At 39.7% G+C, this 18,323-nt stretch overlaps 2 protein-coding genes and 1 long non-coding RNA gene across 3 annotated transcripts in view; 1 reads left to right on the top strand and 2 right to left on the bottom strand.

Annotated features, from left to right (window-relative positions):
- LOC150051238 (uncharacterized) overlaps positions 1 to 18,323 on the top strand; it is a 93,447-nt gene that overhangs the window by 49,162 nt on the left and 25,962 nt on the right. The window lies entirely within an intron of this gene.
- The window catches only part of LOC150051239 (leucine-rich repeat-containing protein 37A2-like), a 77,013-nt gene that overhangs the window by 43,977 nt on the left and 14,713 nt on the right, over positions 1 to 18,323 (bottom strand). The gene's annotated exons all lie outside the window — the stretch shown is intronic.
- Positions 1 to 18,323, bottom strand: part of LOC150051240 (uncharacterized) — a 31,101-nt gene that overhangs the window by 5,948 nt on the left and 6,830 nt on the right. Inside the window, 9 exon segments of the mRNA XM_090351452.1 lie at positions 131 to 770; positions 772 to 1,693; positions 3,866 to 3,984; positions 9,343 to 9,417; positions 10,384 to 10,455; positions 12,092 to 12,172; positions 12,796 to 12,867; positions 15,211 to 15,282; positions 16,173 to 16,244. Coding sequence (XP_090207578.1) covers positions 131 to 770; positions 772 to 1,693; positions 3,866 to 3,984; positions 9,343 to 9,417; positions 10,384 to 10,455; positions 12,092 to 12,172; positions 12,796 to 12,867; positions 15,211 to 15,282; positions 16,173 to 16,244 — 2,125 coding nt within the window.

The raw sequence follows: 18,323 nt of genomic DNA, 5'->3' as shown, positions 1-18,323 counted from the left end.
GAAGAGTGCAGAAAACTGTCTCATGACTGGCCAAATGACTTTGGACTGGACTAAGACCGGGGCAGTCCTCCTTCAAAGTGTATCTAAAGGATGGGGAAGTCAGGGTTTACAGGTCTATAGCTGTGCTCACCTCACTTGACTCCTTTCTTTCACCTTGAATTTCAGAGCTCTCACTGATATAGTTATCAGTTTTCCACTGGTCCATATCCCAATCAGCTCTTGACACCTTGATTTCTTGCTGTTCACTGAGAAGCTTCATCAGCAAGCCTGTTTTGGAGATGAGCGTGGAACAAGCCATCTGCACTTCAGTCTCAGAGCAGTCAATTTTCAGGGTCCGGATAACATGAGATAGGAGCTTCCTTACATCATTATTGGGAATGAGGGGCCTCAGCTGCTGGTTTAACTGCATTTCAAAATGATCAGCAAAGGATGGAAATTGGGAATGGGTGACTACGGCTTTGATAGGTGAGTCAGTGCTCATGCTGAGGTATTCCCATTGTGCTTCCTTGCCTTCAATTGGCAGCATTACCTTTAATGCAGTCACAGTGGATCCCGGATTAACAAGATTTTCCTGAACTGTGTTTTTAGGGAGACTTCCTACTGGCACAGGAACATTTTGTGCAGGAATATTTCCTACCAAAGCATTTACAATCTGGTGTTTTACAGGAATGTTGTCTATAGAAGGCTTTGAAAGACCATAGAATTCAGGCAAGGGGTGCTTTTGAGAACTCAGCTCTCCCCATGATGACAAGTCTCCTCCTGAAGGGGAATATGAGGCTTCTTACTGCAGAAAATGGAGGCCTGTTTGCAAGCACTGGTCTGAAGCGTGAAGTTTTCTTTCTGACCTTTCTACTCAGTTTGGCCTTGGGTATTCTGTGGGCCACAGGAGAGCCAGTCTTATGAAAACGGAAATTTTTCTTGGAATAGATGACTGGATTAGAATGCTCCATATTTTTAACTTTAGAATTTGCCTCTTCCAAAACAAACATACTGTAGGCTAACTCTCTGTCTTTTTTTCTGACCTCATGTGGGGATTTTAGAGTGGTGGAAAAGGAGTCGCTGCTGTGTGAGTCATGATTCTGGAGAGAAGATCCTACTGCCTTATGTTTCATGAATGAGAGCTCTGTGTGCAACGAGTTTCCCAACAATTTCTTGGGCTCCTGAGCCACATGAGGTGGCTCCAGCTCCCCTGATGGAGGTTTCTTAAGTCTTCTTTTTTTTTTAACCGTGTTCTCCCCAAGATTCTGGGCACTCTGTTTTATCCACCTGCTCACTTCCTTGAAGTGCCTTTTCTGTATGCTTTTTGGCCACTTCGTTAGTTTAGTTTTATACATAGAGGTGTCAGATGCCTGCACAACTGGGGCAATCTCTGTATTGAGTTTTAAATCATTTTTGAAGTTGTCTTCATTTTGCACATTTGAGAAAAGCAGTTTAATTAAGGGTAATTCTGTTGAATGTTTATCTCCTACATGTCCTTGTGAGAAATAGGCCAATATATAACTCAGTGCAGTAAAAATATCATTCCTGTCAGTAATTTCTGTCTGCTCATTCATGAGTCCTGAGTATGAAACATAATTTTTGTCAGAATATTCCCTTTCTGGTTCAATAGTCAGCTCGGTGCTGGTATTCTTCTTGCGGGATTTTAGCACCTTCATGAATGTTCCTTCTGGGTTCCCTATTGATGCTTCTTCAACTGTCAGAAAGGAAGACACTGCTTTGAAAAGAGAAGGCTAATAGTTTCTTGTCACTCCATCACCTCACAACCCAGTTGAATACATTAAGGGTCAGAAAGATTGGAGTGTCACATACTGGGGTAAAAATAAGCCCAAACTTAAGCCTATGAAATGGCAACAACAAGGAGAAATTAGACAAGCCTTAACAAAGTAGTTACTCACTCAGAACATCTGAACACATAATTTTGTATGAAATATAGGAATTCTGTTAGAAAAGAACATCCCACATGCCTAGTAGTCAAAATGAATATTCATCCCAAGTAGCTTCTCTGTAGAAGAGCCATGCCTCTCCACATGCACATCCCCCATATCCTGTCCTGCCACAGCTGCAGGAGGACAGGCTTCTTCTCTGCACTTCTTCCATGTGCTGTTTTCTTCCTACCACACAGGCAACCATGACAAAGCATGGTCCTTAGGATAGCAAGGGCAGATGGTAACCTACAGGTCCAGCTCTTCTTAATAAGAGGTCGTTAACTGGACTTTGTTCCACCTACCTGCCCAGTACCTTCACTTTAGCTCTTGATTCTATATGTCCTGTTTCCTTAATAATAGGCTCTACACTGTAGGAATACAATTTGGACAGAGGGTTGGGATATGCTAACTGATTTTCAGTTCCTGGGTTGTATGTGGCTGTACCATGGGTAAGAAACCAATAGAGTAATAGCAACTCTGACTAAATATGGCTTGAATTATACAAAGGAAAAAGATACATTTTTGTTTTGCATTACTGGGATTTGAACTCATGTCTCTGTGCTGGCTCGGCGGCATTAGCCGCTCCAATCTCACCGGTGTCCTTTTGGGTTTAGTACTGTTTGGTTGGAGTTTTCTGTTTCTCTTAGCCCAAGCTGGCCTCTAACATCAGTCTTCCTGTTTATAGCTGAGGATAACAGGCATATGCCACAAGAGTGATCTGTGGTGGGATCTTGCTAGATGTTTTCCCAAGCTTACTTGGGACCATGAATACCCTTATCTCTCTTTTCTGAGTAGCTGTGGTTATTGGCATAAATTACAACGTGGGGCTGAAAAAGCTACTTTTCATTTGAAACCCTCCAGTGTTATTTAGGAAGCATCCAAAGCATTAAAGAACAGGAAAATTTAGTGTGCCATCCTGTGCCTAGAAGAATTAAACTATTTTTGTTGGTAGTGAAGGTCACAGAAGGAGGTTAGGTGGTGAAGAAGGAAGAACTGTGGACTCTGTGAGTGTGCATTTGGGGATTAAAGTCTTGGGCATGGGTCTTGGTACTGGATTTCTCTGAACTAATATTTTCCTTCAGCTGTAAAACATAAAAAAAACTCCTTGCTTTGCCCATCACAGATATGGAAGGAAATAATGGTGGTAGTGAAAAATGGTTTTGAAAACTTAGCAATAATGGTATCTAAATAGAGAGTGTATGACATAGTTTGCCCTCAATCACCTGTGAAAACCTGCATTGAGCTACTGCATATGACATCAGTCATGTTTTTGGAGACTTAATTCTATCAATATTCAGAGAAACTGTTTTGAACACCTTACTATTCTGTAGATAGGCTGAAATTGAAGCAAGTACCTGTCACAGAGGCAAAGAACTTTTGAGACTTAAAGAATTGTACAGTCTACTTTGCACCATTTGAATAAATAATTATTGGAATGCAGAGGACCAGGCAGAGACAACAGTATCCGGAATGTAGCCCTCAATCCTCTCCATTTTTTCTTGTATTTCCTTTTCTTGGCTCTTATGCATATGGACAATTAAATTATTCTACTATATAATCACTACTGAATACATGATGTTAAGCAAAGAAACAGGTAAGATTACTAAATAAATGAATCAAAAGAAAACATTTTTTTGGTGGGTCATGGGGCATGAACTTGGCCTGGTCGTTATCTCTGAGCTCCTCAGCTCAAGGCTACCACCTTACTCCTGAGCCATAAGCCCACTTTACATTTTCTAGAGGTGAATTGGAAATAAAAGTCTCTCAGTCTTTAATGAGTGCCCGGGCTCCCTTTGAACTTTAATCCTCAGGTCTCAGCCTACTGAGTAGCTAGGATTACAGGTCTGAGCCACCATGCTCAGTGAAAACAATCATTATTTAGAAATCATCACTGAGGGAAAGTTAAAAATGAAAAAATAAATATCAGGCAACAGACTCACGGCAGTGTGTGATGTTTGTCAGCAAGGCACTGTCACAATGTAGCTTGACTGTCTTGCAGATAACCTCAATATTCTTTTTAAATTGGCAGAGACAGCTTGCCATATTATATGGCAAGACCCTATAATTGGAAATACCAAGAATTTAGTTAATGGGGAAGGGGCTACTAAGTGAGAGAAGAGCCAGAGCAAAGCCAATAAACCCTTCTGGGTTTAAGGGTTTTTTGTCTTAAGTTTTTTTGAATGGTTATTATAAAGGTGATGTATAGAGATCTTATAATTACATAAGTCAGAAATAAATACATTCTTTTTGGACAATATCACTCTTTCCCTCACTCTCTTCTCATTTTTCCCTCCTGTCTCTACCCACAAGTGGCATAGTTGATTTTCAACACAGTGTCTAAGGACTACAACTGTTGTATTTGCTCACCAAATAACTCTTTTCAATAATACAGGAAAGAGCTGTTAAAGAACAGAGCCTATGGGCTGGGAGTATAGCCTAGTGGTAGAGTGCTTGCCAAGCATGCATGAAGACCTGGGTTTGATTCCTCGATACCATGTACATAGAAAAAAAAAAAAGCTGGCAGTGGTGCTGAGGTTCAAGTGGTAGAGCTCTAGCCTTGAGAAAGCCCAAGGACAGTGCTCAGGCCCTGAGTTCAAGCCAAAACTGGCAAGAAAAAAAACAATAAAACATGGCCTGGATAGTTGAAGAGGACCCCTTTGGTAAACAACATCCCTTTAATATTGAAAACATACAGGAAGGAAGAGAGAGGCACCCAGCAGAAGGTTCAGCATAGGAATGGATGTGCTTCTAAAGCACATAAAGTAACAGATTAGAACTGCTACACTTAGCTTTGTAAGTTCATCTCAGAAGCATCTCCTATCAACTCAAAGGCCTCTGAGTTGTGAGGGCACAGGAAGGAGGATGTCTAAGAAGAGTTGGCAAAGCCGTCAACCTCAGAGATCCCTGTTTTGGTTTCTGTTTGAAGTAGTATTAGAAATGAGACAGGGTAAAAACTGCTTAGCTCTTCCATATTATGTGCTTAGAAAGGAAAGGATCACATTGTCCAAAAAGTAGTAACTGAGCACATAAAGGAATAAATGGCAGGGGCAATGGCCCATGCCCATAATCCAAGCTAAGATCTGTAATTCAAGGTTCCAAACCAACTTTGAGAGGAAAGTCTCTAAGACTCCAACTAAACACTGAAAAAAAAACAACAAACTAGAAGCAGAGCTGTGGCTGAGGTGGTAGTTCTCTAGCCTGGAGCACAAATGAAGAAAACTGTGCCCAGCCACTGAGTTAAAGACCCAGGTGGGGTCTGTGCATATGCAGACACAAACATACACACACACACACCAAATTTAAGAAGGTCAAGGAACGCTATACATGCAGCTCAATAATAGAATGCTTGCTTCCCACATACACAGACTAATTGATAATAGACCTGGAGAGAATGATAGAAGTGGTGACATGGTTTAAAAAGAACACTCATGATTCATTCCTGATTCTTGTAACTGTGCTTCCACTGAATGTCAATATTACCATAATAATAATAAATTGTAATAAAATAAAATAAAATGTTACTAGGGTATAAATAATGTAAAGAAGAATCCATTAATACACTGTGATACTTAAAAAGATTGGGTGGTCTCCTGTAATATAATAATGCAACCTAATCTATGCAGAGGAATGATAGAATTAGAATGCAGCTTAGTGGTAGAGTTTTTGCCTAGCATGCACAAAGCCCTGGGTTTGATTCCTCAGTACCACATGAACAGAATAAACTAGTCCTGGTGCTTGAACTCAGGGCCTGGGCACTGTCCTTGGACACTTTTTGTGCAAGGCTAGTGCTCTTCCACTTAAATCACAGTGCTACTTCTGGCTTTTTCTGTGTGTGTGGTACCAAGGAATCCAACCCAGCGCGTCATGCATGCTAGTCAAGTATTCTCCCATTAGGCCACACTCCTCCCCCCCCCCCAGCAATAATCTTTACAGGGCAGCATTAGGCACGAGCCTGTTTTGCTTTCCATGTCTTGGGGAACACTGATCTTCCATCTTGTGCCTGGGACCAATTAGATTACATTATCTAGGTTCAAACAGCCTGCATCCAGGCTTGGAAATAGAGAAGCCCTCAGTGTGTTCTGTGACACCCAGCTTGTTTCCAAGAGGCTGGCAGCCCACACACATAGGCACAGAGCAGAAAGAGTTGGCCTTCTGCCCAAGGAGAGCAACTTCATTGCCAGACAGCCATTTCAGAAAATAAAGGATCTAGCTTCTGCTGGAAGAGGGTCATGATTACTGAGTGGTCACTTTACACTGATTACACTAGCAAAGAGATCACAATGAGGGAAGCTTTGGGAATGAGCCTGATGGCTGAGATACCCCATCTGGGCCCAGGTCACAGGCTACTATCAGAGGAACACAGAGAGAAAGCTCTTGGGTCAGGATTTAGAAGTTGCCAGCAACTTCATTCTCAAAGTCCATTTCTGAAAACAAAAGACTGAGTCTCCTCTGTGTAAATAGCTCAGGCTGTAGAGTATCAGTTTACTCTGATGTCTAGCAAATAACCCATATGACAGGACAGTGACTGGGAGTGGCTCACAGATTAAAGAATATGATAGTCAGCTTTTAGGGATTTGGGGGTCATTTGGCTATGCAATTTTGGCAATGGAAAATGAAATTGAAGGATCAGGGCAAGATAGGAGCAATTGCAATCCTATAAACTGCGAGTGGGACATGCTAAGGATTTTGTGATGTGACAGAAGCCAAATCTTCCCAAACTACAAATTCTATGTTTTCCTTTCCAAGATGTTCTAGACAAGGTGGAACTGCAGTGGCTGATAAGATAGGAGGTTTCCAGGAGTGGTAGTGGGTGGAGTGGATTGACTGCAAAAGGCCTGACTGTGTGCCTTTTGTGGGTGATGGGAAGGTGATAATGGTTATAGTTAGGTGAACGCATCAAACTTTACACTTAAAACGTGTGAAGTTTTGTACTTTAGCAAAGTGGCAGGATACAAAATTAACCTTCAGAAGTCAGTAGCCTTCTTGTACACCAACAATACACAAATAGAAGGCCAAATCAAGAAAATGATCCCATTCGCAATAGCCCCCAAGAGAATAAAATACTTAGGAATACACTTAACCAAAGATGTAAAGGAATTATTCTATGAAAACTATAAAAGCCTAACGAAAGAAATTAAAGAGGACACTAGGAAATGGAAAGACATCCCATGCTCATGTCTAGGGAGAACCAACATAGTGAAAATGGCTATACTCCCAAAATTGATATACAAATTCAATGCAATCCCCATCAAAATCCCAAAGACATTCTTTACGGAAATAGAAGATATAATCCAAAGTTTCATATGGAACAAGAAAAGACATAGAATAGACAAAACAATTCTAGGCAAAAAGAGCAATGCTGGTGGTATTACAATACCAGACTTCAAACTCTACTATAGAGCCATAATAACAAAAACTGCTTGGTATTGGCACAAAAACAGACCAGAAGATCAGTGGAACAGAATAGAAGACCCAGAAACAGAACCACATACCTATAGTCAACTTGTATTTGACAAAGCAGCCAAAGATATACAGTGCAACAAACACAGCCTATTCAATTATTGGTGCTGGCAAAACTGGACAACCACATGCAGAAAACTAAAAATTGACCCTAGCCTGTCGCCATGCACAAGCATTAATTCAAAGTGGATCAAAGACCTCAACGTCAGACTGGAAACCGTGAAACTGCTACATGATAAAGTAGGAGAGACACTGGAACTTGTAGGCATAGGCAAAAGATTTCTGAACAGAATCCCAGGGTCACAACAGATTGGAGAGAGACTCGATAAATGGGACTACCTAAAAATAAAAAGTTTCTGTACAGGGGCCGGGAGTTTGGCCTAGTGGTTAAAGTGCTTGCCTAGCATGCATGAAGACCCAGGTTCGATTCCTCGGTACCACATACATAGAAAAAAGCCGGAAGTGGTGCTGAGGCAAGTGGTAGAGCTCTAGCCTTGAGAAAGTCCAAGGACAGTGCTCAGGCCCTGAGCTCAAGCCCAGGACTGGCAAAAAAAAAAAAAAAGTTTCTGTACAGATAAAAACATAGTTGCAAAAGTAGGGAGACAGCCAACCAACTGGGAAAAGATATTCACCAACAATACATCTGACAAATGCTTAATATCTAGTATCTACAGGGAACTCAAGAAACTAATCCCCCGAAAACCCGATAAACCATTCACTAAATGGACAAGGGAACTAAGGAGAGACTTATCAGAAGAAGAGATTAAAATGGCAGAAAAGCATATGAGAAAATGTCATCATCCATGGCCATAAAGGAAATGCAAATAAAAACAACCCTAAGATACCACCGTACCCCAACAAGAATGGCCAAGATTTTGAACTCAGACAATTGCTGGCGGGGTTGTGGAGAAAAAGGAAACCTACTACACTGCTGATGGGAATGTAGACTAGTTCAGCAACTCTGGAAAGCAGTGTGGAGGTTTCTTAAAGACCTGAAAATAGACCTTCCCTACGATCCCGCCATACCACTTCTGGGCATCTATCCTAAACATCGTGACCCAAGATATTACAAGGACACCTGCTCAGCTATGTTCATCTCTGCACTATTCACAATAGCCAGGCGATGGAAACAATGCAGATGCCCTACTGCAGATGAATGGATACAGAAAATGTGGTATATATACACAATGGAATTCTACATAGCCAACAGACAAGATAAAATAATAGCATTCCCAGGGAAATGGATGAACCTAGAGCGAATCATGTTGAGTGAGACAAGTCAAGACCTAAGGAACAAAAGGTGCATGGTATCCCTAATATGTGGCTATTAAATCCAAAGAGTACAAGAGCGAGGACTCAATAACTGCATACCCAAAACTATGGACATGGTAATGGAAATATAAACATAACTATATAAACATAAAAACCATTGACTCTATAGACATACTATTTTATTTCTTAAATTAATATGTTTCTATGACATACAAACCCTTAGCCTAATTTTGATTAAGTTCTAAATACTAAGTCCCAGTGATTATAAATAGAGATTCCCTCCTTGAACACTTGTTTGTTAAACTTGTCATTTAAAATATGATGTAAAAATCAACATTAATAAATTCTTAAAAAACAAACAAAAAAATGTGAAGTTTTGGCAGGGCGTTTGGCCTAGTGGTAGAGTGCTTGCCTACCATGCACGAAGACGCGGGTTTGATTCCTTGGTACTACATATATAGAAAAAAGCCAGAAATAGTGCTGAGGCTCAAGTGGTAGAGCTCTAGCCTTGAGAAAATCCAAAGACAGTGCTCAGGCCCTCAGCTCAAGCCCAGGACTGGCAAAAAAAAAAAGTGTGAAGTTAACTGTACCAAAATGTCACCTTGATAAACCTGACCTTAGAAAGCAATAAAATAAACCTGATAAAAACAACAAAGTGATACAAACCTAAAAGCAATTGACTTACAGTTTTTCCAATGCAAGAGTCAACATGAGGACATTCTCCACTGTTGTAAGTTGTACCTGGGTTGTTCCCATGTCTCTGCAGGAGAAAGCCAGATATTTGTGATGAAACCCCAACTCAAATATTCTGTTCTTATAAAAGATCCTTCAGGAGCCAGGAGTTTGGCCTAGTGGTAGAGTGCGTGCCTTAGCATGCGCAAAGACCGGGGTTCCATTCCTTGGTGCCACATACATAGAAAAAAGCTGGAAGTGGCGCCAAGGCTCAAGTGGTAGAGCTCTAATCTTGAGAAAGTTCAAGGACATTGCTCAGGCCCTGAGCTCATTGCCAGGACTGGCAAAAAGAAATATCTTTCAATTCCCTGGTACTACATATACAGAAAAAAACAGAAGTGGTTCTGTGGCTCAAAGGTTAGAGCCCTAGTCTTGGAAAATCTCAAGGACAGTGCCCAGGCCCAGAGGACTGGCAAAAAAAGAAAGAAAGAAAGAAAGAAAGAAAGAAAGAAAGAAAGAAAGAGAAAAGAAAAGATAAAGATAAAAATAATATAGCATTTATTCTTCTTTGCTTTCTGTGAAAAGTTATGTTTCTACAAGTGTTTGTCCTTCTAACTGTTTTGTCCTTTATACTTTTTTAGAATTTTCCTTTGCCAATAGCATTTTATTTAATTACATATTAGGTAAAATTAATTACCTATTAACTAAACTGACTTTCAAGTTTGGTGCTGCTGGCCTATCATTGTAATCCTAGCTACTCAGGAAGCTGAGATCTGAGAATCAGGGTTGGAAGCCAATGTGGGCAGTAAATTTTGTGAGACTATTACCTCTACTAAACTACCAAAAAAATCTAGAAGTGGAGCTGTGGTTGTAGAGTAGTGGCCTTAAGCAGAAACAACTTGGGGAAAGCACCCAGACCCTGATTTCAAGCCTTAAATGCAGCACGAAAGAAAAAAAAAGAAAACCACAGTGCTACTTCTTAGGCTCACTGAAAAATATTTAGCCTTTGAAAAACATAATCAAGAAGAATGAAAATCATCTCTGAAATACTTACAGGTATTTTAATGCTGCCAATTTAAAAAGATAGGAATCTTCAACAGCTGTTAGAGGATTACGGTTGAGAATTCTGATAAATGAAGTGAAATTGATATTATCAACATTTTCAGTATGAATTCATCTTCATGTAAAGTTTATATTCATTTATTTGGTTTGAAACGTGTCCTTACTCTAAGTCAATACTACAATCCCTAAAGGAGAGTTCCTGTGGAAACTGCTCACAATTCTAGGAAAGTCTGTGGAGAGTATAGGAGTAGAAAAGGCACTGATAGCAGAAAGTAAGTCAGGATCCTAGTACAAACCAAAAGTGATGACCAGAAGCATGCTAAGTCTGTGCACCTACAGTTCTCAATAGAAAAGCAATGCTAGAGAACAGGGAGGAATTATTCATCAGTGTTTCTCTCTGCATGCCTGCCTCCCAGACATTTCAGCAGTCAGGCATTCATTCGACCATGCAAAAGCAATGAATGCTAGCTTCACACATATTAGAGCAGCCATTGCCTCCCATGTCAGAGACCATTTGAAGATTACTTGCTTGCTGTCTTCTGCTGTAGCTTCCTAGTCTTGTATACCTTATTTTGTTCCCTTATTTGAAAAAAAAATAATGAATGATTATCATTTGGGGGCAACTACCCAGAACATCACAAGTCAGCATATGGTAAGGACACTTGCACATTCATTTTCTCTGCTGCACAATAGCCAAGTTATGGAAACAGCCCAAATGTTCTTCAACAGATGAGTAGCGATCAAGAAAATGTGGCATTTACACACAATAGAATTTTACTCATCATTAGAGAGAATAAGGTTGTGTCATTTGCAGGGAAATAGATGGACCTAGATAAACAAAGTTGAATGAAGTAAGCCAGGCTCAGAGAGATAGCACACAAGTTGTCTCTCATATGTGGAAATTAGACGTAAAAATATAACTAGGCATGATAACATGTATGGGAATGAATGCATTTACACACACAAAAACTGACTAAAGGCAGGTGGGATACCTCCTCTGAACAACTAAAGTACTGTTCATCAAAACCAATACCATTGAAATGGAAACAAATTTTGTTATGCTTTGGTTGGAGGAGTGAACAAATGCAGTCATTGTATTCAGAGTATACAATGTAAACTATAAACTATGTAACAGGTGACTATAGGTGAGAGGGGGAAAGTGGGGGAGAACTAAGGAAGGGGTGACATTGTCAAGAAGCACTATCCTCCTAACCTGACATGGAACTGCAACACTTTAGTAAAACTACTTAATAAGTCAGAAGCGGTGGCTCACACCTGTAATCCTAGCTGCACAGGAGGCTGAGACCTGAGCATCACGGTTCAAAGCCAGCCCAGGCAAAAAAAAGAACCTGAGACTCATGTGAAGTTAACCTCTAGAAAAGGGGAAGTGGGACTTGGCTCAAGGGTAGGGCAGTAGCCTTGAGCTGAAGAGCTTTGGGGCATTGCCCAGGTCCAGGGGTAGGGTGGTAGCCTTCAGCCCAGGCTGAGTTCAAGCCCCATGACACCCCAAAAAAATCTAAAAAACAAAAAAACTAAGTAATAATAACAATGAACATACTTTTAAAAATTGGAAAAAGTGACTGGATCCTAAAGACATACCTTCAGAGTTCATGTAGTTCTTATACCCAGATTATAAGGATATTAGGTTTTCAACACATAAATAGGGTCTAATTTGCATGCTTATCTTCTATAGCACTTACATGTGGTGTAAAAATGGCATTCCATGCCATGCCTGGAATGTTCCAAAGCTCAGTTCTGTGATTAGATTGCAACCAAGATTTCTAAAAAACAAAAAAAGGACATAAACCACAGGAGAAAGAAAAGAGACATTCTTTCAGAACTTTTTCGTATCACAGTGATTCTAATTTACAGACAATGAAACATGATTCTTTACTTCCCCATGCTTTAAAGAAATCTTCCTATGGACAATGCTAGCTGGTTATTTATGCCTCCATATTTACACATGCAGTGTGAAGTGACTTTCATTTACAAAGAACAGGTTTCCCATTACATAATGGGCTGTATAGTTCTTTGGGCCTTATCCTATACATGCAAGTAGGACACATGCATCCCTGTAGACATGTGTGCCCACTAGATGTCTATAACATATCCACAGTTGCCAAATGTCTTCTGAGTGCAGTCGACTCACTGAGAACCACTGCAATGACTTTTGTCTGACTTGTAATGGTATTCATATTCAACTTTGCTGGTCTAAAACAATTTCAGACACGGACACACAGACACAGACACAGACACAGACACACAGACACACACACATATATACACACACACAAATATATACACACACACACATATATATAGTGACCTTTCACTCTCACCATTTTAATTCTGTTGCAAAATGAGCTGAAATATGTGATATTATAAAGTTCTCTTTGCAACTTACACAAACTTCAGAAAAGGCAATGGTTCAAATGTATATCTTTCAATTGACTGTATTTTATTGCAGGACAAATCTCTAGAAAAAAGCAAGAGGAAAATATTGCACTCAAAACTATTAGATACTACTGAGAGTGAATAAGTATGAAACTTTAGGTCATATAATATTGAACCTACAACAGTTTTAAACAATAAATGTTTGGATTTGGATTTGAACTTCCTTAAGTTTGAGCACACCTAAAGGAGTTACACTTCTTTATAGTGATTACCATCAAGGAAATATATAATTTTAGATAATGAAAAATTTTAGATAATGAAAAGAGTAGAAGAAGAATTAGATAATATTTTATATTCTCATCAGACTTGATTTTATAAGTCCAAAGGTTTGAGTTCCGTATATAATTATACTGTAAAGTCCTAGATACTGTTTTTTGTGGGTCATGAGGCTTGAACTCTGAGCCTGAACTCTTAAGCTGCTTCAGCTGAAGGCTACCACCCTACCCCTGGGCTTGGACGTTGTCCCTGAGCCATTCAGCTCAAGGCTACTGCCTTACCCGTGAGCCACGCCTCATTTCCCATTTTTTGGAGGTTAAGTGGAGAAAAGCTTCTCTCAATCTTCAGTGAGTTCTTGGACTAGCTTTGAACTTTGATCGTGAGGTCTCAGCCTACTGAGTAGCTAGTATTACAGGTCTGAGCCACCATGCTCAATGAAAACAATAATTATTTAGAAATCACCGCTGAGGGACAGTTAAAAATGAAAACATAAATATCAGGCAACAGACTCACGGCAGTGTGTGATGTTTGTCCTCTTGTGCTGGGGAGCAGGGGAGGTGTGGGGCTTGAACCCTGGCCCTCAGATCTCAGCCTCCTGAGTAGCTAGGACTACAGGTATGAGCTAATCTACCCAGCAAGTCCTATTTTTTATACATATTGTATATATAAGACAGGTAACATATTCCTTGCATTCCTCTTCTATGTATAATATATAGGCCTATACTAGGGCTTGAACTCAGGGCCTTGGTCTGTGGCTAGGCTTTTTTACTCAGAATCTAATGTTCTACCACTTGAACCATACCCCACATTCAGCTCTTTGCTGGAAGTCCACCTTTTTTGCCCTCTGCTGCATGCACTGTGGTTTGAGCATTTAAACCCGTGAATTCTTAGAGTAGGTCCCTGATTTACTCATCTTTGTGTGCCAATCTAGGCACAGTCAATTTTATCTCCTTTTCATTGGTGAATGATGATGATATACATGCTAGTGTGATATAAATATCTTGTAATGCATTTCATGGTAGGAAAAGCAGATGGATGAATTCACAGAAATTTTCCTCTAAACCATATTTGAAAGATTTGGGGCAGAAAGGCCTCAAAAAGTCAATATAAAACTTGCCATTGGGAGGCTGAGAGTTTGGCCTAGTTGTAGCGTGCTTGCCTAGCTTGCGTAAAGACCTAGGATCGATTTCTTGGTACCACATACATAGAAAAAGCCAGAAGTGGTGCTGGGGCTCCAGTGGCAGAGCTCTAGTCTTGAAAGAGCCCAAGGACAGTGTGCAGGCCCTGAGTTCAAGCCAGGACTGACAAAATACAAACAAACAAACAAACAAAAAACTGGCCATCAGGCTGGAAATGTGGCTTAGTGTTAGAGTGCTTGCTTAGTATTCAGAAAGCCATAGGTCAGATCCCTCAGTACCACATAAACAGACAAAGCCAGAAGTGGTGTTGTGGCTCAAATTAGTAGAATGCTAGCCTGGAGAAAACAAAGATCAGGGATAGGCCGGGCCTAGTCCCAGACTTTAAGCCCCAGGACTGGCAAAAACAAAACAAAAACAAACTGGACATCACCTTAGAACATAGAAGGGTTGATAATGCAAATAATTTTTTTGTGTGTTATCTAAATCTCTTGATACTCTCTTCTATTTTTTTTTGGCCAGTCCTGGGGCTTGAACTCAGAGCCTGAGCACTGTATTTGAGCTTTAACAAGGCTAGTGCCTTACCACTGAGCCACAGGACCGCTTCCAGTTTTCTAGTGGTTAATTGGAGATAATAGTCTCACGGAATTTCTTGTGCCAGCTGGCTTTGAATCAAGATCCTCATAGCTCAGCCTCCTGATTAGCTGGGAGTACAGGCATGAGCCACCGGTGCCTGGACAATCTGTGTATTTTTAGACCATTCTCTTATGAGTATCAGCAATTGCTGAGCCATTGCCGAGGTCTTATTACCATTTTTCTCAGGACACTTTTCCCCCATCTATGTGGTGTCTGTATAGTTAAACTCATAATGAATAGCAAGTATTTATTAGAGATGAGCTGAGACAGACAGAATTACTTCCACAACTTACAGAGATTTCAGTAATTAATTTGAATATGTATTTTATACATAATTAGTCACAAATATTAATGATGTGATAAACTTACTAACTTACAAATATTCAAGGGATAGGAGGCCTTCAAATGTATCCTTATGTAATTCAGTGAGGCGATTTTCGCTGAGAATTCTGGAAGATAAAAAGGTCATTTCTGGATCTAAATTCATCGAGCATTGGGGACTATATTGAATAGAGAAAGTATGGAAAAAAGAAGGCTGGCATTTTCTGTTGCCTAGAGTATATTGTGGCACAACTTTCTTGAGGACAATTACCATTTCATGTCCACAGAATGATGGTTCACAAAGTAGCATGTATGTGAATGTTCATTGTAGCCATGAATGCAACAAGCTAACTGGGCATGGTCTATAAATACTATGGGAGGTACTAAATCAAGCATGAGACATCCACACTATGAAATATCATGCAGAAGATGAAAGGAATAGGATAATCTTTTATATATGTACAGGAATGTTAACATTTAAAGCAGATAGCATGATATATGCAAGATGCACGATGTTACCATTTCTATAAGAAGTAAACAGGCAGTAAGAAAATGATACCACAAACCTATTCTACTATATGTAAATGTAATAAATTATATATAATAAAATAGTACAAAACTGCCTGGGAAAATAGATTTTTCTACTATACTCATTTCAGGTATACTTTTTCCTCTGTTATTTCATTTGTATCCATGATGAATGCAAGAATGCCTCACTTGTACAACAGAGAATAACTTCAACTTGCCATATACTTAATTCAAAGAGGATCCATGAAACTTATTTTGCATGATAGCTATAAGGCTTCATCATGCATGCAAGACTAGCACTCTGCCACTTATTAATACCCTGAGTACCTATAGATTTAATGTTTAAAACAACTGCAGAATTTCAGTCAGTAGAGGTTGATTAGGGTATAGAGGAGCAATGGATTTTCTCAGAGGTATTCTCTTCAAAATTCTGGACCAAGAAGGGTCCAACAGTACAGTGTTGTATTTATATTTGGAAGAATATACTCACAGTTTCTCTGTCCAACGGTACCATCTCCATACCTTTTCTTCAATATAAGAAATATCATTTCCTTGGAAAATTCTATGGAGAAACAGTTTATATTCATAAATAAGTAGGAAAAGAAAGATCAGAATAAATCATTGTAACCTCATGAGGCATCAAATACAGAAAAAATTTTTCTATTTTCTGAAGCTATGAGCTTCCCAGTTTGCCCAATAAAGAAAAAAAGTGGACCCACTGGAACAAGAGACTCCTCAACAGAAGCTTAATTTTCTGTTTGTTCAATCTCTTGCATATATAGTTCCAATGACCCTAGATAATATTTTCCCAAATCATTTGTGCTTAAAGTAACTTCTAAATCAATTAGAAAATGGTAACGGAAAAAAAGGAGCAAATGTTATTATTAGCAAATAGAAATAAAATCCTTTTGTCAAATAGTACCAAAGCTTTGCTTAAGTGCTCTTAAAAAAGGTGAGGTGGTAGAAGGAAGTAGATTTGTAGATGTAAGGAATATTAGAAATTAGAGGAATGAGTGTTGTTGAGGAAAGATGATCTCTGAAACATGCTGCATAGAGGGGAAAGCAGGATTCAATGAGATAAGAGTTAAGTTTTATTGACTCATCAGAAAAATAAAATGCCAGACATCGGAAAGAACAATGCACATGAAAATGTTAAGAGCGTTTAATCTTATTTGAGGTATGGCAGGTAAGATGGAGTGATAAAATGTAGATGGAAGAACTGCATGCTTTTATATTTTATTCCATATAGTTCTATAAATTATGTGTGTATGTGTGTATTATTGCATGTGCATGTCTGAGTGCTGGTGATTGAACTCAGATTCTTGTGTGTACAAGGCCTTGTACTAAGCTTTCCGCTTAGCCCTTGGATTTTGAGACAAGACCTGATAAAGTCCAGACTGGCCCTGAACTCTAGATTCCTTTTCTCCCTCTCAAATGTGCATAATGAAGGCATGTAGTGCAAAACCCAGCTTTTGTGATTTTGTTTTGGAAGATGGAATGTACTCATAAAATCATGTGTGGGCCGCACACTGGTGGCTCATGCCTGTAATCTGAGAAACCCAGGAGGCTGAGATGTGAGGATCATCATTTGATGCCAGCCTGCAGAGGGAACTGTGTGAGACTCTTATCTCCAACCAGACATGGAGCTTTGGCTCAAAGTGGTAAAGCACTAGCCTCGAGTAAAAGAGCTTAGTGACAGCTCCCATAACTTGAGTTCCAGCCCCATTGTTGACCAAAACAAAAAAAAAAAGAAAAACAAACATGGGTTGAAAAAAACTTTGTGCTCCTGTTGGGTCTTAAACTTGGGGCCTCCGCCCTGTCTCTAAGCTCTTGTTTTGCTCAAGAATAGTATTCTATCACTTCTGGCTCACTAGTAGTCATTTTGAAATACAAGCCTCACAAAGTTTCCAACTGTAGCTGGCTTTTTGTTCATGATCCTCACATCTGAGCCTCACCAATACCACTGTTTGGCAAAAGCACATGTTTAGTACTAGCTATTCAAATATCTTAATCTACCCAACTCTTCTCAGTACTAAAAATATCAGTCTGCTCAGTTTGTATATACTTTGTTTGGTAGTGAAGTGCAGAAAATTTAAGTCTGTTCATCTGCCTAGGTGGACTTTTTCATTCAACCTTAGCCTTCTGTTTACCAATAAAAATATCCAACACTGATCTCATTATTAAAAATTTGTTTTCCTTCCTGACTGCTTTGCTTCTAGCACTGTCATCGTCATTCAGGACAGAAAGTGTGCAGTACTGTTTGCTATACTCCCACTGAAATTTTGTCAGAGAGTGATTCCTCTCTATGAGAAGAATGCTATGATTTTCTATGTGCATGAGAATTTCTGTGACTCAGTATCTTCTTGGAAAAAGACAAAGGACAACCTCAAACAAAAATCTGGAGAATGAATACAATACAAAGAGGAGAACAAGGAAAGCTGAGTAGTGAAAAATAGGAAGTAGTGTTATTGTTCAAAGTGGTAGAAAGCTAGTCTTGAACACAAAGTGCTTAGGGACAGAGCCCAGGCCCCACAACTGGAAGGAAGGAAGGAAGGAGGAGGAGGAGGAAGAGGAGGAGGAGAAGGAGGAGGAGGAGGAGGAGGAGGAGGAGGAGGAGGAGGAGGAGGAGGAGGAGGAAAGG

This window comes from Megascapheus bottae, chromosome 17, assembly GCF_031878675.1.
Source record: "Megascapheus bottae isolate mThoBot1 chromosome 17, mThoBot2.hap1, whole genome shotgun sequence".
Taxonomy (NCBI): Eukaryota; Metazoa; Chordata; class Mammalia; order Rodentia; family Geomyidae; genus Megascapheus; species Megascapheus bottae.
This window is presented reverse-complemented; position numbering and strand designations above follow the sequence as displayed.